The sequence below is a fragment of the Apium graveolens genome, chromosome 7 (genome assembly GCF_009905375.1).
Source record: "Apium graveolens cultivar Ventura chromosome 7, ASM990537v1, whole genome shotgun sequence".
NCBI lineage: Eukaryota > Viridiplantae > Streptophyta > Magnoliopsida > Apiales > Apiaceae > Apium > Apium graveolens.
In genome coordinates this window covers 175317140-175339250 of record NC_133653.1, presented here as the reverse complement: position 1 = coordinate 175339250, position 22111 = coordinate 175317140, and the positions used below count along the sequence as shown (strand labels likewise).

General features: G+C 40.3%; 1 protein-coding gene across 1 annotated transcript; it reads right to left on the bottom strand.

Annotated features, from left to right (window-relative positions):
* Positions 1 to 531: 531 nt before the first annotated feature.
* LOC141674193 (uncharacterized) lies at positions 532 to 18793 on the bottom strand. Its single transcript, XM_074480917.1, has 9 exons — positions 18688 to 18793; positions 17591 to 18168; positions 17174 to 17359; positions 16851 to 17123; positions 16406 to 16754; positions 15888 to 16306; positions 1942 to 2469; positions 1452 to 1899; positions 532 to 1361 (listed from the first exon to the last, which is right to left on the bottom strand). Exons 1-9 carry the CDS (start codon positions 18791 to 18793, stop codon positions 532 to 534), a joined length of 3717 nt encoding a protein of 1238 aa, XP_074337018.1.
* Between the last annotated feature and the right edge of the window lie 3318 nt (positions 18794 to 22111).

Here is a 22111-nt window from a genome sequence, read left to right as displayed (position 1 = left end):
TTGATTAACCTCAGCATCTTCTTTCCTGTATCAATCTCTGCGAAGTGAACCCGATCCAACTTCCACGGGGACCATAGCTTCGTAGCCGTAAGTCAGCATAAACGGCGTTTCTCCCGTAGTAGATCGTGGTGTAGTGTTGTATGACCACATCACCTTCGGGAGTTCTTCAGGCCAATTCCCTTTGCGTTCCTCCAGTTTGGTTTTGAGGGTATGCTTTATTATTTTGTTAACAGCTTCTGTCTGTCCATTGCTTTGAGGATGATAGACCGCTGCAAACTCCTTCTTGATTTTCAACTCCTCACATAGTTGTCGCAACTCCTTGCTATCAAACTACTTTCCATTGTCGGAGACAAGCTTGTAAGGGATTCCAAACCTACATACGATGGAGTTGAAAACAAAATCTCTGATTTTCTTTGCGGTGATAGTTGCAAGTGGCATAGCTTCCGCCCATTTAGTAAAGTAATCGACCGCAACCACTGCATACTTGACGTCTCCTTTAGCTTTCGGCAATTCTCCGATAAGATCAATTCCTCACATGGCGAACGGCCACGGGCTTGCCATAGGCGTCAAGAGTGTCGCTGGCATAGACGAGTAGTTTGCAAAGCGCTGGCAGCGATCACATGCCTTGACAAAATTCATAGCATCTTCTTTCATTGTGGGCCAATAATATCCCTGGCGCAAAACGTTCATTGCCAACGAGCTACCCCCCGAGTGATTGCCACAGATTCCTTTATGTACTTCTCTTAGGATGTAATTTCCTTCTTCTTCTTCAACACACCTAAGCAGAGGTTGGTTGAACCCTCTCTTGTATAGGACTTCGTCGTATATCACATATCTTGCAGCCTGATAGCGGAGTCGGCGAGCTTTAAACTTATCCTCAAGGAGTATTCCCTTGCGAATGTAAGCTAGAATGGGCGTCATCCATGTTTCCTTGGGAGCCTCATCCACTTGCATTGTGTCTATCTCTGGGATACTAGGAACCTCCTGGATTTCAAGGGGGATGGATCCTAACAACACAGCCTCTTGTTGCGACCCCATTTTTGCCAGAGCATCCGCATTACTGTTCTTCTCCCACGGAACACATTCCAATCTAACTTCTTTGAACATTCCAATCAGGCGTTGTGTACATCTCAAGTATAATTCTGTTCGCGGGCCTCGCGCTTGAAATCCCCCGTTCACCTGATTCACTACCAACTCTGAGTCACTTCTCGCAATTAAATTTCGCACCCCCATTTCCAAAGCGATTTTTAGGCCATTAATCAGTGCTTCATACTCCGCATCATTATTGGTTGCATAAAACTTGAAATGAATTGCGCTCATCAGATGGTGGCCTTCTGGAGACACAAGTACTATACCCACACCTGCTCCTCCATTGTTAACCGCCCCATCCACATGCAAGATCCACCAAGGATGTGGAAGCTCCTCTAAAGACTCCTCGGCATGAGGTGGACGTAACATTACCAAAGCTTTATCATCAATTTCAGAATCAAATTCCAACAAGAAGTCGGCTAAGGCTTGCCCTTTTATCGCTGTTTGGGGCGCATATTCCAAATCAAACTGTCTCAACTCCACAGCCCATTTCAGCATTCTGCCCGATGACTCTGGTTTATACAAGACCTGTCGCAGCGGGTACGCTGTACGAACTTCAATTCTATGGGCCTGAAAATATGGCCGCAATTTTCTTGATGCAAGAATCAGGGCGTAGACCAGTTTCTCCATGCTTGTGTAGCGAGTTTCAGCGTCGTGTAACCGCTTGCTCACGTAGTACACTGTTGATTGCTGCCCATCTTCTTCTCTTACTAGAACTGCACTGATCGAATATTCAGACACTGCGAGGTACAGTATTAGAGATTCCCCATCCAACGGCTTTGACAACATGGGAGGGTTTTCCAGTTGCTCCTTGATTCTTTTGAAAGCCTCTTCACATTCAGATGTCCATACAAAGTCTTTCCCAGCTAATTTAATCGCCTTAAAAAATTCCTTGCATCTATCGGACGACTTGGAAACAAATCGATTTAACGCGGCGATTTTCCCAGTCAAACTCTGCACTTGTTTCACATTGGTGGGTGACTTCATATCCATCAATGCCTTGATCTTTGCGGGGTTGGCCTCAATTCCCCTGTGGTTGACAATGAACCCGAGAAACTTGCCCGACTCCATGCCGAACACACATTTCTGCGAATTTAATTTCATACGAAACCTCCTTAGAATGTTAAACATCTCCATTAGGTGCTTGATGTGGTCACTCGCCACTTCGGACTTTACCATCATATCATCCACATACACTTCCATAGTTCTCCCGATTTGATCCTTGAACATCATGTTTACTAACCGCCGGTAGGTCGCGCCAGCATTAATCAATCCAAACGGCATTCCTATATAATAGTATAACCCCCTTTCAGTAATGAAGGATGTATGTTCCTGATCGGGGCCATACATCGGAATTTGATTGTAACTGGAGTATGCATCCTGTTAGGTCACACACACACTGTAGAGAGGTGAATACAGTGTATAGTACACTCAAATCGAACTTTAAGAACTTAAGTAACAGAAAACAAACTTTATTGAAACAATAAACTCTATTACAGTATGGAACTGTTACCTCTCAGTGATGAACAAATATCACGAGAGCTGCTAGGGTTACAATGAATAATAACTTCGATTAAGATAACACTTATAGTGTAAACCCTATGTCTGTGTTTATATACTACACAGTTACAAGATAATCGCTAATTGATATGGAATATAATTCTGCTTCCTAAAATATATCAATCAGATATCTTTTCTTCCAAGTATTCCATTCTTCACGGAATTCCTTCTTCATGCATATCTCTTCTTATGTTTATCTCGATCTTCTTTCCTTTAATCAGCTAATGTCCTTTTCTGATTATCCTTCAGCACTTAAGTTCTGATATCTATCTTCTGATGATTATCTTCTGATAACATACGTACCGATATCCTTAAGTCCTGACTTCCAGTATAAGTACTGATCAACAGTTAAGTACTGATTTATCCTGTTCAGTAAGATTCTGAAAGCTAAACATAAAACATATTAGCCATGACATTATCAAATATATCTAACAATCTCCCCCAACTTGTAAATTAACATAATATACAAGTTTAACATATATTGGATGATGTCAAAAACATTAAGTACAAATGTATGAGAATTAGACTAGATAACTACAACTTACAGTCCTTAAAGTTTTTACCAATTTCAACTTCTGATAACAACTTCAGTCTGTATAAATATCAGAATTTAAGCAGTTGTAGATCTTCGACTTGGCTTCTTCATTTTCTGATCTCTCTGATGTCAGGAGTTGTTCTGAGATAGTTCTTTAACAAACATTTCTCAGCATATTTGAGTTCATCAATCATTCTCCTTTTAACAACTTTAAGCTCTGCAGTATCTTCACCAGTTTGAAAGATTGCAGCTCTGAGATCATTGATCTTTGCTTTTCTCAACTCCTGATCTAGTCTTATAACATAAGCTTTGTCAGACTCTAGATTGAATTCGAGTCCCTTAATACCAAGATATGTTCTGATCTGTGCAGTATTAGGCTTCATATCAACAATATCACCATTGTGATCTCTGTACTTTGGAACATATATGCTGTCAGACTTAACAGAATAAAGCCTTTTCTGTCTCTGAATCTGTTCTTTTAAGTAGTTTGCAGCAGTCCCTGTTATTCTGTCATACACTTGAAGTAAGAAAAGTACATGCTCCAATTCTTCAAAATACTTCAATGGAATGGCATTTTGTCTTATATGATAAACCCTACCATCTGTCATGAAATACAACATGATGTATTCTTTCAAGTAGGTATGGTAAACCATCTGTACAGATTCCAGTTGATTCAATCTCTCAGGAGTTGCTCCAATACCTAGTTCACTCAAGGAAGTTGGATCATTGGTAGTGTTGTGTACTCTTCTTTCATCAGCACTTCCCAATCCAGTTTTATCTCTAGCTTCCTTTCCAGTAACTACTCTTGCTTCAAAACCACTTGCAGTAGTCTTCAAAGATTGAGTCTGTTTTGCTTTAGTGAATCCTGGTAGGAGTGTCTTTGATCTATTTTCTGATATCAAGTTAACTTGAGCTCTGTCAGAGGTTACTTGCTTCTTTTGAATATCAGAACTTACAATTTCTTGACTCTGAACAACTTGAGCCATGTCAGAGGTTGTTTTAAGAACTTTTCTTGAAGTCAGAGCAAGATCATCTTTTTCATCAACAATTTCTTCTTCCTCAGGAGGTACATAAACCTTGATAGGTTCACCAACCTTTTCTTTACCCTTGGATCTTGGATCTATCTGTGGTTGTGATCTAGCCAATGTTGCTTCAGTATGTGTCCTTTCTTTGATCACAATGCCTTTAAGTTTTGGAAGTGACTTTTTACCAGAAGCTTCAGATTTAGATGTGACTTTCTCTGATTTAAGTCTGGCTTCTTCTTCCTTTAAACTTTCCAAGTCCATTCCTGGATTTTCTTGAAGAAATAACTGTCTTGACATTTCTTCATCAAGATCTAGAAGTTCATCAGAACTTATCATTTTACCAGCAGCAGAACTTATTCTTTTCCCAGTATCAGAACTTGTCCTGTGACTAGCTTGTCTTGATGTGAATCTTCTACCTTGACTATGACCACTACCCATTCCAGAGTTTCCTTGGTCATCTTTTCCATCATCCTTTCCTTGCAGTGTCTTGTTAGTTTTGCATTTGGACTTAATTACCTTCTCCCTCTTTTTGGCATCAGCAGGTAGTAAAAGAGAGATAAGTAATTCCACTGAGGATTGGATTTCAGTAAGTTGAGATTGCTGAGAAGCTTGATTTGTCAGAATTTCATTAATTTGAGCTTGTTGTTTCTCTTGAGTTTTCTCAATATAAGCAATCCTGTCAATGGTAGGTTGAAAGAACTTTTTCTTATCAATTTTCCAAACTTGTTCTTGTTCGATAAAGTTCTCCTGAATCTTGTGTAGCTCTGCATGAGTAGTTGAATGAAGACCTTGTAGATGTTTATTACTCAATGCAGTGACTCTAAGCTGGGTTTTAAAATCATCAGAATTTAACATTTCATCAGCTTTAGTCAAGTGCTCAGCAAGATGTAATGCATTTGGAACACAGGAAACTGAGTTCCATTCCTTAGTCCACTCCTGACCTGCAGGAGTTTCACTCCAAGGTACTGGTGCATCCCTGATAACAAACTCCTTTACCAGTTCAGACTTAGGAAGAGTCGGTTGAGGAGTATGTCCTGAAGGACCTGCTTCATCAGCATCTACAGTTGGAGCAGCTTCACCAGTATCTCCAGCATTTGCAGCATCGGAACTTAAAGAATCAGTATCTTCTGATAAGACAACAGTGTGAGTAGCAATGGAGGCTTCAGCATCCTCTAATTGCTGATCTGATACTAAGTTCTGATCAACAGCCATATCCTGATGCTCACCTAAAGTCTGATCATCAGCATCTTGATGCAAAGAAGGTGTTGTTGATAACTCTGGAGTTTGAACAGCATCAGTAACAGGTGTTGTGAAAGGATTATTTGCTGTTGGAGCTTCTAATAAAAGTATTTCAGGCAACCAGGTTCTGAATATCAATTTCAGCACTTATGCCTGGATCAACAAGAGACACAGATGGTGTGTTAGCCTTGTCAGATACAGCTTCCTGAGATGGAGTTGATGGAGAAGAAGTGACTGGAGCAAATTCCTTGTCTTGTGAGATCAGAGATTCCTGATCCCCTTCCTTAGCTGCTTCCTCTTCATCATCTGAAACTGGCCTTTGTGCCCTCTGTTTCTTGTACTTCTTGGTTGATTTGGATTCTTTGGGAGTTTCAGGAACAGTCATTCGTCTAAGCCTTTTGAGAAGCTTAGAACCCCCAATATCAGAATCCTTCTGAGAAGTTGCTTTCTCAGCTTCATTTACCACAGGTTCTGAAGAAGGAATCTGTTCCTCAGAATCTGATTCATCTCTCAAAGTAATCCTCCTCCTCTTTTGAGGTGTTTGAGGAACAGTCTTTGTTCTCTTTGGCTTAGAGGATGTAGGCTTCACAGCAGGTGCTGAAGAAGAAGGTTGAGCAGTCTGTGAAGTGGAGAGATAGGATTTGAGATAAGTTCTGACGGTAGGCTGAGATATACCCTGAGTGGTAGGGACTGAAAATGATGAATTTTGGTCATGGTGAGTTGGTTGAACATTAGAGTAAACAGATTGGTAAGTAGCAGGATCAGCATTTACCAGAATCTGTTTCACAGACTGAGGAATCTGTAATGGTCTCACCATTGATTTCTTTGTGTCAGCATTTATTAGGTCGTTAAAGTACCTTTTTGCAACCTTAAAAGGTGGGGTTTGAGTGCTGACTAACTGGGGTTCATCAGTACAATATGTATAAATAAGTTGACAGAATCGAGCAAAGTAAACAACAGTTCAATCCTCTGTTATCCTATCCCCAATAAAACCAATTAAAGCAGTTGTAAAATCAAAGTGAGTTTGATTGATAAGTGCATACCCGATGTGCTGACTCATTATTGGGATAGCATCAAAGTATGAACACTTGTTGCCAAAAGCCTTGGTGATGCAATCGAAGAAGAAACTCCATTCTCTTCTGATATGAGCCCGTTTCAATTGTCCTAGTTTCATCAGACTCTTTTCATATCCCAAATCAGTCATTAACTCCCGAAGTTCTGATTCCTCTAGTATAGAGAAAGTACAATCTTCTGGAAGATGTAATGCTCTTCGTATTGTACCAGGAGTGACTACATAGGATGAATCACCCACTTGGAAGATAATACGGGGAGTTCCTCGTTTACCACCATCATCAAAAACTCCAGTCCTCCAGAACCTCAGAACTAGTTGACTTGAAAATAATTCAGGCTGAGTTAGGGCGTACCCAACCTCACTATGTGCAAGAAGATCTTGCACAAAGTGCAATTCAGATGGAGCTTCAGTATGATCAAGAACTGCAGCATAGTTGTTAGGGACAAACTTAGCTCCATCAATGATTAAATCCTTTGGTGCCATGTGAAAAAATTGAGAATTAAGTATGCCTGTTAGGTGTTTGATATAATGTCTGTATGAAAACAACGGAAAAAGTAAAGTGAAGGAGAGTAAAAGTAAGAAGAGAGATAAAAGATGAAGAAATTAAAAAGATTAAAGAAATCTTCTCTCTGCTGTACTTATACAAAAAAATATTACCGTTGGACACCTGTCAGACATGCACTAATAACGGATAGTTACTGGGCTCGAGAAAACAGTAATCATTACTTACCCATTTGCCGAGTTTCAAGGAAAAACTGTTCCATTTATCAAAGGAAACAGTTTTAATTCAAAATTTAAACCGTTAGCACTGATTGAATTATTTTTCACTGCATCATTGAAATTCTGAAAATACATCACATGAAAATGACCAAGATAAATTAGATATGTAAGTGCTGAAAATGAATCAGAACTTAATATAAAACAAAATTTATATGGTCATCAGAATATCAATCAGGATTTATCAACACAAGATAAAATAACTCAGAGACAAAATCTTGAAGTAAAAATAATTTTCATTAATATATCAAGACAATACATTTCTGAAATGGAAATTACATCAATACTTATACAAGATTTTCCCTAAGCTTCTAATCCTAACATCAACAGCTTTAGTCCTAGCTAAGAAGCCTGACAAAGCTGAGGATGAAGAAGAATAGGAAAAAGACAAGATTAAGTCATCTTCCTCTTCCTATCTTCGACAAACAAGATGGCGAGTCGTATGATTCGCTCTTGCTGACGGATACGACGAAGGTGAAGGTCTCTTCGAACGGCCACCAGATCACGTTTGATAACCTCTGGAAATTGAATCCAGAGATTGTGAGGGATGTTGGTGATAGGGTAGGGAGTTGGAATTCCATTCAAAAAGACATGCACAGTCTCATCACCGTAATTGTAGAACCAGCCAAAGTCAGCCATTTGTGATAGTAAGTGAAAAACAAGATTGAATTTGTGATAAAAGTGTGATGAGAAGACTAATGTGAAGTGGCTGTTTATATAGGCAAGAGAATGCCAGGAGACGCAAAGATATTTAATGCTGACAGGTAGAATTAATTCTACCTCGTCTCCCTAGACTTTGAAAAAGAATAACAGTCATTGGAAAGAGGAATCATGGTTTAGACCGCACAAGACACAAGAAACAGTGGACTGTTCAAGGACGAATACCATTAATCCTAATCATAGTGACTATTAATCTTCCACTTCAACATATTCTAGTTCGAACTGAGACTGTTATCAAATTTTATTCACAGATAAGCCAAGTAAAGGATTAGACTGAGAAATCAAAACTTAGACCTATACCAGAACTTAACAGTCATCAGAACATAATTTCTTAACTCGAAAAAGGAATGCCCATCTTAGTAAATACTCATACAAGTTCTGAGTTATAGACTTCAGAACTTAATCATCAGAACATGTAACTAGAACTTGTCCTCAGAATTAGTGCAAAGTGACACAATGACTGTTTATCTAAAATAACATAGACCATCACAGAAATTTTCATCATTCAGATGGAGTGATTAGTGTGTGCATTAAGCTAAATAACAGACAAAGAGTAAAGTCTGATTCACTTCAGTACATCTTAGAAATAAGGCATAACTAAAATTTTGCTAAAGATCTGTCATTGTCCTGAAACCTACTGATGAATGAGTTCATGCTTGAGTCCACCTCAACTGTTTTGTGCTAATTTTATGCATCTTTTGCAATTCTATTTTACAGTGGCTTCTCAGTGTAAGTGAGTCACGACTATTTATCAGAATTTATGCTATTATCAGAGTATTTCTCCAGTAATCATAGATTGTGAAAAGTCACCAAGAAAATATTTTGCTTTTCTAATGCATATTTACTTAATACCAGCAATGCACTTGGGTCGTCCCTTCCACATTTTTACTCTAGATCTCAAAGGAGTACCTAATTTAATTCTTTGATCTTTTTTTTTTTTGCTTTTTCTTTTGATAAGTGAGGTTTATCAGCACTTAGTACATTCAGCAGTTTTACTAGTATCAGAACTTAACAGATGAGTAGCATTATTCTAATTTGTGACTTAGTAATAAGATATACAAAGTATACTTAACTAAGCTCAATTATCAGAATTTGCTAGTGTCATAAGATTTCCACTGAAATAATTACTTCTTACATGGAATCATTTGTTTATTGAAGACTACTAGGTTAGTATCTAGCACAGTTATCCTCATAGGATTGAATAGGTACTAGAACAGACATATCACTTATCAGAGTTTAGAAACATATATCAGACAACAGTCAGTACTTAAAGACATTTATCAATTAAGCACAGAATATACAATGAGATTAATTCTGTAAATACTGAGCATAAAGTCTGATAACACAGAACAAGTCTAAGCAGATTTAGAGAAAGAACCTGAAACCATTCCAAGTTCATTTACCAATCTTGTAAAAGTAGCTTCACACAGTGGTTTTGTGAAGATATCTGCCAGTTGTTGATCTGTGGGAACAAAATGCAATTCCACTGTACCTTCATCCACATGTTCCCTGATGAAGTGGTACCTGATGCTGATGTGCTTTGTCATAGAGTGTTGAACTGGATTACCTGTCATAGCAATAGCACTTTGATTATCACAGTAAATAGGGATTTTGAAATATGTTAACCCATAATCCAGTAACTGATTCTTCATCCAAAGAATCTGTGCACAACAGCTTCCTGCAGCAATATACTCTGCTTCTGCAGTTGATGTGGAAATTGACTTTTGTTTCTTGCTGTACCAAGAAACCAATCTGCCTCCAAGAAATTGGCAGCTTTCACTTGTGCTTTTCCTGTCAATTTTGCACCCTGCAAAATCTGCATCTGAGTAACCTATTAGTTTAAAATCTGATTCTCTAGGATACCATAATCCCAGAGCAGCTGTTCCTTTAAGATACTTAAAGATTCTTTTTACAGCTGTTAAGTGAGGTTCTCTTGGATCTGCTTGAAATCTTGCACAAAGACAGGTAGCATACATGATATCAGGTCTACTAGCAGTTAGATAGAGTAGAGAGCCAATCATACCTCTGTAGTCAGTAATATCTACTGATTTACCGGTATCCTTATCCAGTTTTGTAGCAGTGGCCATTGGAGTGGATGCACTTGAACAATCTTGCATTCCAAATTTCTTCAGCAAGTTTCTGGTGTACTTGGTTTGACAAATAAAAGTGCCTTCCTCATTCTACTTGACTTGAAGGCCCAGAAAATAGCTAAGTTCCCCCATCATACTCATCTGATATCTTGACTGCATTAGTTTGGCAAACTTCTTGCAAAGTTTGTCATTTGTAGATCCAAAAATGATATCATCAACATAAATCTGGACCAGAAGTAAGTCCTTTCCATGGTTGTGGTAGAACAGTGTTTTGTCTATTGTCCCTCTGTTAAATCCACTTTCCAGAAGAAATTGAGCTAAAGTCTCATACCATGCTCTAGGAGCTTGCTTAAGTCCATAAAGTGCTTTATCAAGCCTGTAGACATAATCTGGATGTTTGGTATCTACAAAACCTGGAGGTTGTTCAACATATACCTCTTCCTCCAATTCTCCATTGAGAAAAGCACTTTTCACATCCATTTGAAAAACAGTAAACTTTTTGTGAGCAGCATAAGCCAAAAATATCCTTATGGCTTCTCACCTAGCAACTGGTGCAAATGTTTCATCATAATCAATTCCCTCCTGTTGAGAAGATCCTTTTGCAACCAGCCTTGCCTTATTCCTTGTAATTATGCCATCACTGTCAGTTTTGATTCTGAATACCCACTTTGTACCAACAACAGATCTATTCTTTGGTCTTGGCACTAAGGTCCAGACTTTGTTTCTTTCAAATTCATTCAACTCTTCCTGCATTGCTTGCACCCAATCAACATCTTGAAGAGCTTCTTCCACTTTCTTTGGCTCAGTCTGAGAGAGAAAAGAATTGTAAAGACATTCATTTGAAGTACCTGTTCTAGTTCTGACACCTGCATCAGGATTTCCAATTATCAAATCAGGTGTATGTGATTTTGTCCACTTCCTTGCAGATGGAAAGTTTTCTCTAGAACTGGATGCTCCCCCATGATCCATGCTATCTTCATTTTCTGATGCTCCCCCTGAAACTGTGCTCTCTGAGTTGGATTCTTCAGTATTTAGATTTTCAGCACTATCAGAACTTGGCTTATCAGAACTTGACGAATCAGAACTTGAAGAGCCAGATGTATGTTCTGATGTTTCTTGAGCTGTGGTAGGATCTTGAGTATGCTCCCCCTGCATAGGTGCATCTTCCTTTGACGTAGTTACCACAGTTTCAATGACATCAGAGTTTAATCCATCAGAGTTTATAGTATCAGGACTTAGACTGTCAGGATTTTCAGTATCAGAATTTGAGCCTTCATTTTCAAATCTCAGCTGATCATGGTCAATGAAATCTTCAAGACTAGTAATCTTCTTGTCATCAAAAGAGACATTGATAGATTCCATGACCACTTTTGTTCTCAAATTACAGACTCTGAAGGCTTTTGTGGAAAGTGGATATCCAACAAAGATTCCTTCATCAGCTTTTAGATCAAACTTTAAAAGCTGTTCAGGATGAGTCTTGAGAACAAAACACTTGCATCCAAATACATGAAAATATTTCAGATTTGGCTTCTTTTTCTTCACCATCTCATATGGTGTTTTTCCATGCTTGTTAATGAGTGTTGCATTTTGAGTAAAACAAGCAGTCTGTACAGCTTCAGCCCAGAAATAGGTTGGAAGCTTTGCTTCTTCAAGCATTGTACGTGCAGCTTCAATGAGAGTTCTATTCTTCCTTTCAACAACTTCATTTTGCTGTGGAGTTCCAGGAGCAGAGAATTCCTGCTTTATTCCATGGCTTTTGCAGAACTCTTCCATTATCAAATTCTTGAACTCAGTGCCATTATCACTCCTTAAAATTTTCACAGAATCTTTGACCATTTTATCCAGCTGTTTGACATGATCAATCAAGATAGATGCAGTTTCACTTTTTGTGTACAAGAAATACACCCATGTGTATCTGGTGAACTCATCCACTATGACCAACGCATACTTCTTCTTTGCAATTGACATGACATTTACTGGACCAAATAGATCAACATGTATTAGATGATAAGGCTCAAGAATTGATGATTCAGTCTTGCTCTTGAATGAAGATTTTCTTTGTTTGGCTTTCTGACATGAATCACAAAGACCATCAGGAGCAAATACTGTGTTTGGCAATCCTCTCACAAGATCTTTCTTGACCAGTTCATTTATATTGTTGAAATTTAAATAAGAGAGTTTCTTATGCCAATTCCAGCTTTCTTCAATTGATGCTCTACTCATCAGACAGATTGCAGAACCATCAGTACTTGTTGAAAGCTTAGCTTCATAAATGTTACCACGCCTGTATCATTTCAGAACAACTTTGCCTTTAGATTTACTCATAATTTCACAGTGTTCTTCAAAGAAATCAACATGATAACCTCTGTCACAGATTTGACTTATACTCAGCAGGTTGTGTTTAAGTCCTGAGACCAGAGCTACTTGTTTAATTATGACATTTCCAAGATTGATATTGCCATATCCAAATGTTTTTCCAATGTTGCCATCTCCATAAGAAACACTTGGGCCAGCTTTCTCCACAAAGTCTGATAGCAGGGCCTTATTTCCAGTCATATGTCCTGAACATCCACTGTCCAGAACTGGAATATTTTTCCTGTTGCCCTGCAATCACAAAGACCACTAATTATTAGTTTTAAGGACCCAGACTTGCTTGGATCCTTTGGCCTTATTAAGTTTGTTAACATTTGCAGCGGATTTAGCATCAGAGTTTATGTTAACATTTTTCTTATCAGAACTTACACTATCAGACTTTGAATCAGAATTTACACTAGAAGGAACAATGGAAACTTTCTTCAAAGAAGGTTTTATTTGATAATAATCATAGTACAAACTATGATATTCCTTACAAGTATAAATGGAATGCCATAAACTACCACAATGAAAACAAGGATTTTGTGGTTTGTATCTAACAGACTGACTCTTAACTCCTGATTTTGAAGGTAAGGAGTTAATATTCTTATTCTTCCTGCAAAAAAAAGCCAGATGGTTAGAACTTCCATAGTTATGACATGTTTTCCTAGGAGCATCAGGAACAGGTTTATAATCATTGCTTTTATTCACACCTTCCTTTCCATTCCTATTTTTCCTAGGTGATTTAACCTTGTTTGCATTCTTAACATCTTTCAGCTTATGTTTAAGCTGCTTCTTTGTCATTAAGCCTATGTTCACTTCAGCTGTCTTTTCCTATTTTAGTTTGTCAGAAGTTAATTCCTCTTTAACTTCTGATTTCTCATTTTCAGACTTTACAGTTACAAACTTAACAGGTTTAAACTTTGGCTTTTGCTTAACAACAGGCTTAATTTCTTCAGTTCCTTTATCATTCTTATCTTCTCCATAACCTAAGCCCTCTTTCCAGTTTCCACTACTTAGCAAATTTTGAGTTGTTTAGCCAGAGTTAGTCCAAGTCCTGATAATCTCTCTTTCCTTTTCTAACTCAGTTTTTAGAGATTCATTTAATTTTAGCACTTCATTCCTAACATAAAAGGCATCATCTCTATCCTTCTGAGTTTGATGGAACATGACTAACTCTTTTTCTAAGAAATCATTCCTTTTCTTAAATGCAAGATTTTCAGAAGTTAATCTTTCACATGTTAAAGTTTGATCTCTATAGCTAACAAACATGGTTTTAAGATATCTTCTCAACTCATTAATATCATCAGTATGAAAAGCATAAGTAGTCTGAGGTACCTTTGTTTCAGCAGCTTCAGAACTGCTCTCAGCACTTTCTTTATCAGCATTTGCCATCAGTGCATAGTTCTCCTCACTTTCAGAGTCTGAGGTGTCTGTCCAGCTTTTCTGCTTTGTGACAAGAGCCTTGCCTTTGTCACCCTTTACCTTCTTGCAGTCAGGAGATATGTGGCCTTTCTCACCACAGTTATAGCATTTAACATTGGTGTAATCTCCTCTGTCAGACTTTCCTCCTCTGCCTTCGGATCTTCTGAAATTCTTCTTATCAGAACTTATGCCTTTCCTGGAAAACTTCTTTCCCTTCCTGAACTTCCTGTATGCAATCTTTGTGATTCCTTTCACTATAAGAGCACACAGCTTCATCACCTCCTCATCAGCATCAGTCTCAGGCAAGCTTTCAGAATCTGAGTCATCATAACTCTCAGAACTTGATGACTCAGTATCAGACTTTATGAAAAGAGCTTTACCCTTGTCTTTCTTTGAGGAAGCTGCTTTGGGGAATTCTTCTTCAGCCTTAAGAGCAACTGTCCTTGACTTTCCTCCTTTCCTCTTGCTTCTTTGTTCCATCTCCAGCTCATGAGTCTTGAGCATTCCATAGATTTCGTCAAGAGTTGTTTCATCAAGATTGTAGTTGTCTCTTATTGTCGTTGCCTTCAAATCCCAGCATTCAGGAAGAGCTAACAGGAACTTAAGGTTTGAATCTTCAAGATCATACTCTTTATCAACCAATGACAAATCATTCAAAAGTTTGACAAATCTATCATATAAATCATTCAATGACTCATTAGCCTTTGAGTCAAAGTGTTCATACTCCTGAGTGAGTATTGTCTTCCTGTTCTTCTTAATTGTGTCAGTTCCCTGACACCTTATTTCCAGAGCATCCCATATCTCCTTAGCAGTCTTGCAGTTGATTACCCTGTTTGACATTACATTATCAATGGCACTATGCAGTAAGTGTCGTACCTTAGCATCCTTAGCAATTGATGCTATGTCTTCAGCAGTATAATCACTCTTCTCCTTTGGTACGGTCTTTGCTGCTTCACCTGCAACTGCAACTGCGAGCTTGGTTGGTTTATGAGGGCCTTCCTTGATTCTATCAAGGTATTCTGGATCTGTTGCTTTCAGGAACATGGTCATCCTTACCTTCCATATGGGATATTCAGATGGTCTCAGTATGGGGACTCTGATGGTCTCATACCGACTCTGAATTTGTGTCTTTGGTGGTTCCTCAGTTGTGGTAGGCTTAGTTGGAGTTTCTGTGTCCGACATGATTGTGTTTGGATCTTTAACTGTATGTATGTTAACAGATAGGCTCTGATACCAATTGTTAGGTCACACACACACTGTAGAGGGGGTAAATACAGTGTATAGTACACTCAAATCGAACTTTAAGAACTTAAGTAACAGAAAACAAACTTTATTGAAACAATAAACTCTGTTACAGTATGGAACTGTTACCTCTCAGTGATGAACAAATATCACGAGAGCTGCTAGGGTTACAATGAATAATAACTTCGATTAAGATAACACTTATAGTGTAAACCCTATGTCTGTGTTTATATACTACACAGTTATAAGATAATCGCTAATTGATATGGAATATAATTCTGCTTCCTAAAATATATCAATCAGATATCTTTTCTTCCAAGTATTCCATTCTTCACGGAATTCCTTCTTCATGCATATCTCTTCTTATATTTATCTCGATCTTCTTTCCTTTAATCAGCTACTGTCCTTTTCTGATTATCCTTCAGCACTTAAGTTCTGATATCTATCTTCTGATGATTATCTTCTGATAACATACGTACTGATATCCTTAAGTCCTGACTTCCAGTATAAGTACTGATCAACAGTTAAGTACTGATTTATCCTGTTCAGTAAGATTCTGAAAGCTAAACATAAAACATATTAGCCATGACATTATCAAATATATCTAACACATCCATAAAACTCAGCAACGCTTGCCCCGCCGTTGCGTCAACCAGCTGATCGATTATTGGCAGCGGGAAGCTGTCCTTTGGACAGGCCTTATTTAAATCTGTGAAATCCACACATGTCCTCCACTTCCCATTCGGTTTCTTCACCAGTACCGGATTTGCAAGCCATTCGGGGTAGAAAGACTCTTTGATCAACCCCACCTCCAACAACCGATCTACTTCTTCTTTTAATGCTATTGCCCTTTCTCCACTTACTGGGCGGCGTTTCTGACGTATGCCCTTACAATTCGGGAAGATATTCAAACGGTGACACATTACTTCTGGGTTGATTCCTATCATATCTGAATGACTCCATGCGAGGACATCAAGATTTGCAATTAGAAAGCGGGCAAGACTTCCTCTCATCTCATCATCCAACTGGGATCCCACTTTCAAAACCCTGCTCGAATCATTTTTATCAACTGGAATAGATATTGTGTCCTCGGTCGGTCCCGTCTTTTCAGCGGGCATAGGGATCCTGGGATCCAAATCGAAATCAAAGTCTCGGGGGTCTTCGACTTCCACTTTTACATCTGAGGGCGCATCCTCGTTTGGAGGAGCATCAACCTCAATTTTATTCAAGGGCGCGTCCTTCTTTTGAGGAGCATCCACCTTGAAGTTATTCCCGAGACCTTGCAAAATCTCACTTCTTCCTTCCAACTTTTCCCCGTTAACTTCTTTCTGTATGATCGCCTCGGTATGGTTCACCACCACTTCCTCCACGCTACGGATCCTCGAAACACGTCCCCGCGTCAAAAAAGAGTTCCCAGAGATATTGGTTTCTTCCTTTCCGGGGCTTTCAACGAAATAGTGGGCATGGACCTCTCCACTTGGTTTTGTATGAATATCTTCTACATCTTCAAATGGGAGACATTTCCCTTCATACCTTCTTCTACGAAATTCCTTGACAGCCTTGTGATAGCAGTCGCGTGACTCATACTGTGACCCTCTCAGACTGCCAACCCTGTTTGGCGTTGGGAACTTTATCATCAAGTGGTGTATCGAGGTTATCACCCTGAACGCTCGCAACCAAGGTCTGCCGACCAGCACATTGTGCGTGGAATCCTGATCTAGCACCTTTAAATCTATCATTTGGGTAACCGACAAAGCTCCTTCCCCGAGCATGACGGGAAGCCTGACAGAACCCATAACTCTCACTGCTTCCCCAGTAAAGCCATAGACGTGCGCATCTTCGAAATACATGTCACTATCTGGGAAACCCAGCTTTTTGTAGGTGCTGTAGTACAAGATGTTTGTAGAACTCCCATTATCCAAGAAGACTCGATGTACGTTCATTGCCCCAATAAGCTTGGTAATCACCAGCGCATCGTTGTGAGGAAGATGCACCACCTAGATTATTTTTCCTTGAACGTAATATCAGCGGACTCTCCCTTAAAGACCTTCGGGGGTCTATCTTCCAAGTTGTGGATGTTGGTGAGCGGTGGATGTCGCGCTTCTCTCGCATTTTTCTCCAGTGCTCGATTGCTATCACCAACAAAAGGGTGTCCTCCAAAAATTGCCCTGATACTGCCAGCCCTCTGAAACTTGACCTCTGCTGTTTTTTCAACATCCTCCGCCCGCGGGGGCTGTTATTCATCCTTACCCTTGTCATCAAGTCCCCTGCGTCGCTTCACCTTGTCAATCCACTCTCCTAGGTATCCTGCCTTGATCAATTCCTCAATCTCATCCCGCAAGTGACGACACTCATGGGTGTCATGGCTAGTAGACTCATGGTAGTCACATTACTTCTTCTTGTCTCTGCTCTGCCATGAAGTTAGACGGTCGGGCTTCTTGAAGATTCCTCTATCCTTATTTACCTCGAAGATATGATCAATGGACGCTGCCAGCGGTGTATAATTGTTGACTCTTCTCTCGTAGTTCGATGGTGGGCTCCATTCTCTCCGCGAGCTCACAGCATTTACCTTGTTAGGGCTTCTGGCGTTTCGCCGATAATCTGGGCTCAAGGATCTGTCCCTTCTCTTGGATCGCCCCTTGGAGTTATGGGTATTGTCATTCTTTTTTGTTTCTGCAAGCGACTGCTCGATCGCTTTGAACGACTCCGCCTGCGCAAGCACATCAGCTAGCGACACTGGGTCCTTCCCTTGTAGGTGCTTCCAAAAATCCGTCCCCACACGCAACCCAGCTATAAGCAATATTTTCAATGTTTCATCAGTTGCACCCCTCACTAAAGTAGATTCTGCATTAAACCTCTTGAAATACGAAGTCAAACTTTCTCCTTCCTTTTGTTTCACATTAGCCAGCGTGGTAACAGGTGGTATGTACTTCACCGCGGCTTGGAATTGTGTCAAAAACAAAGTTTTCATCGGTTCCCAGGATGTAATTACACCTGGACCAAGTTTTTGGAACCACTGCTGAGCGCCTTCTCTGAAAGTGGCTGCCAAGAGACGGCATCGAGCCAAATCAGGTACTTGATATACGTCCATTTCAATGTTAAAACGCCCCAAGAACTCCACAGGATCAGAGTTCCTGTGGAAACGCAAGTCATTGGTTGTGTTCCTGTATCCCGCGGGCAATTGCGCCTCCCTCACAACAGCAGCAAAAGGAGAAGGAGCTTGCGCAGTCGTCGTTACTCTTCCTCCCTCAAGATGGTTGAGCAACCTCTTGAGGTCATTCACATTAAACGTCCCTACCCCAAGAATGGTTTGAACATTAGGCTGCTGGGGTTGCTCTGCGACTTGCTGAAATTCCCCTTAATTACCCCCCGGGTGTGGCGGAGGATCTCGCCGCCCCTCGCCCTGAGGCTGCGGCGGTGGCATGTTACCATTTTGGTTCTGAATATTTTCCCGTACGCGAGGTTCATCTTGACCGCGTCGCGGAATTTCGTCATTGTTCTGCATTATTACTTGAATTCGCCCGTCGTCCTAATCATGAGGACGCGCCCCAGACCTATTACCAGTAACGCTGTGGGAAGCTACGGGAATAACGACGAGGGCTTCCCCAGTGGAGTGTGCTCCACCTCTCCTACCATTGTAAGGGGCTCTTCCGTATTGATATCCCATTCTTCCTCGTCCATTCCTCTGATATCCCCGGTAGTAATTCCCTGGCCTTCCTCACGGAGGGGCACGCTCGTGCTCGCGGTGCCGGGCCCCGTCATCCCTTTGGAATGCGGGGGGCACACGCGTCGTGTCACGGGGACTCGCTTCTCCGGCGTTTCCTTCCTTTTGCCATTCTACCAGCAATATCCTCAAATCGTCGTCCTCCAACCTTATGCCAAGCCTCCTTTTCAAGGCTGAAAGATCCCTTCCTTCCTCGTCTTTGTTTTGAGTGTTCTCCGCACGACGACGCTCGTCCATCGTACGCCCAGACCTATGTGGGTGTGGCACTACCTGGTTACCCAGGCGAGGCCTTTCTCTGCCATCAGTGTCTTCATCCGCAAGCTCCACAATAGGTTCTACATCATCAGAGTACTTCAAGCGTCGTGGAGTGATTCGCGGGTTTTCCCCGCTCCCCTGGGTATCTCCTTCAACTACAGGGGCTTTTCCCAAGGCATTACCGTGACGGGGGAAACGACGACCTCTCCTCGTCTTTCGATGCTCCACCGTGTTCAGCCTTGAGTTAAAACTGTTAAGAGTATCCCCCATGCGATATAATTGCTCCAATATATCAGCGTTGCTGATGAGAACTGGAGGTGTCCCCCCCACATCCGGAGCCCTTGGTGGATCCGCCATGGTTTTGGGAACGTAAGGTTCGTGGCGAGTATAGCGTCCCCCGCCTTCTCCTTCTGACCTGTTGTCACTTCCATCATAAGAACTTCCATCACGATTGTAAGATATCTTTTCCTCCTAAGATTGCGACCTTAATTAGCACCCCTCCTTCTAGCGCCAATTTGTTGACGGAGGAATCTGGTAACAACAAAGATTGAGGTTTCTCGCCGGAACTAAGATCTGTGACGGTGGTTCTTTGCCGGAAACTTAAGCGGTGTGTAATTGATTGTGGTTGTTTTAGGCTGAGATTGATCAGAGTAAGTGGTGGCTCTCTTATCAACTCTCAACTTCTTATCCTCTCAATGTGCCTACGTACCCTTTATATAGGGATCAAGCCTGACGTAGTTCTCGTAGAACAAGAAGCCTGATGAGTTTAGACTTCTTATTCCTAAGTCCAGTAGAAGCCCATCCAATATCCGTCTTCCGCTAGCTTTAGGAATGTCCAACTATGAGGCCCAACCGCGAAGGCCCAAGGCTCGTCCGTAATCGCAGGACTTCACGGATAGTGCATCTCCCTGCGCAAGGATAACACTCCGCTACAGCTATCTCCCTTGATTTACGAACGCAGGTATAGCCACGGTTCACCCCAAGTGCCAGACGCGTCCCTGTCCCCCGAATGAGGATAACCCACCAGATAACTGGACATGTGATCCCAAGCTCTTGGGTGCAAAGTGCAGGATGACTCCAAAGTTCTCCAACGAGGACACCCATTGAATACAAGAACAGAGCTCCCAAAGCACACACCAAAGTAAACCCCGCATTCCCAACGAGGACACCCGTTGAATACAGGAGGAGGCCTTCAATCATCATGCATACCCCTGGAGGCCTTCAAGCTTTTCACGGACATCCCCCTCCTTGACCGTCTCAATGAGGGAATTCTTCAAAGAGTACCTGCAACAAATACATTAGTAAAAATAACCTCCATTACTCCTCTCCATGCAAGCTTTGTCCTGAACTCAATATCAAAAGTATATTGACCAAACACAGGACGCGTCCTAAACCTTTGGGCGCGTCCTAACCTTCATAAATCCAAACCTGTTTCCTCATCAATCGTTCCTTATAGCATTCAAAACCACAGGACACGTCTTAGAATCTAGGACGCGTCCTTAACCTTATTAGACTTGCACCATCTCCTCTAAACCATCACGCACAGCATCTCACTCCTTAAGACGCGTCATCGTTAAAGTTGACGCGCCCTACAGCTTCCATCGCTATAAGATTTCATCTGCTAAGCATTTTCAAAGATATCGACGCGTCCATATTTCACGGGCGTCCTTTCTTGACCATGCACTCATCTTGCCTCGTAACATATTCTTCCCAAAACAGGCGCATCTTCTTCAATGTGACACCGATTTTGACTTGTAACCAGCCCGCGTTTGACCCAAGTCAATCCAGTGCCAAATTTTGGGTATAACACCCTTGATAAAGTATATGGTGTATTAACTGTATATGAGTTCAAAATACAGAAGAAGAAAAAAATAACGAGAGAAATTAAAAAGGAGGACAAATCAGCTGTCTTGTAAGATGTTACACATTCAACGGTCAAGAAAATGGTAAAAGTAATTAGCCAAAAAAATGATAAAAGTGATGTAAAAGAACTACAAAGGCTGAACCACACAAATCTGTTTGTGGGAAAAAAAAAAGCGAATCAAGTAAAATCACTGTTGCTTGTGAAGAATGTGATTGACATACTCAAGATAAGTTTGATGAGATTGATGAATATTTGAGCATTTTTATCATGAAAATTTTTCAAAGCTCAAATTTAAAAGGAATTTAAAATTGTCTAAGCATGGATCATAGTTTATAGAAGAAAGCCGAACAAGCAAAATGTTATGTTGAAAGGTAAAGTTTAAATGCCATAGCCGTGGTATAACTCATCATTTTCTAAAGAGGATAGAAAACCTATTTATGAGAAGTCGAATTATAATGAAAATTTGGATTACGAGAAAAACATCTATTGAGCTTCTTAAATAGAGAAACAGGAATTATGCTAGAAAGAAAAGGCTGAGCTGCAGATGGGGTAGTTATGGTGAAGAGGAGTGTATCAATCTTACTCAGTTGCTCTAATGGCTTATGATCATGAACATGAAGCTAGATTTTCAAATTCTCAGTTATTATCAACAAACATATGTGATTTACTCGGAGATGAATATAATTATCTTGTTACTAAATGTCTAATGAATTGTGTAATTTGCATGTATCTCTTAAATAACTAACAAGAAAGAACTGACCTGTTAGAAATTGAATTGATGTCCATGGAAATTACAGGGAAGGGATGTCTATATAACAGTGTACAGACTGATATTTTGAAAGAACAAGTTGCCAAGGAGTAAGAATTGGATTAATATTGCCAAGGAAATAACTAGATAACAAAGTGTGTGCAATGGCTTTACAGATAGTAAAGAGTAAAGACACGGCAAAGCAAGATAATACAACAGGACTGATAGGGTAGTATCAAGTATCACTTGTACGGAGTGGGGGAAAGTAAAATGAGTAGTTTTAGAAAAATGATTCAACTAACCAAAACCACAGAATGAGAAAAAAGGCTTATCACAGAATATGTAATCATTTTTTTCTCTCCTGAGTTCTCAACCAAAACCACTACAAAAGAAG

What these genes read in the sequence shown, in the direction of transcription:
- LOC141674193 (XM_074480917.1), bottom strand. Translation starts at nt 18,793, where the DNA reads ATGGGATATCAATACGGAAGAGCCCCTTACAATGGTAGGAGAGGTGGA. An exon ending in TGGAAGATAGACCCCCGAAG is followed by an intron (nt 17,124 to 17,173) that starts GTCTTTAAGGGA and finishes AAAATAATCTAG; the next exon opens with GTGGTGCATCTTCCTCACAA. An exon ending in TAAAGCTTTGGTAATGTTAC is followed by an intron (nt 1,362 to 1,451) that starts GTCCACCTCATG and finishes ATGGAGGAGCAG; the next exon opens with GTGTGGGTATAGTACTTGTG.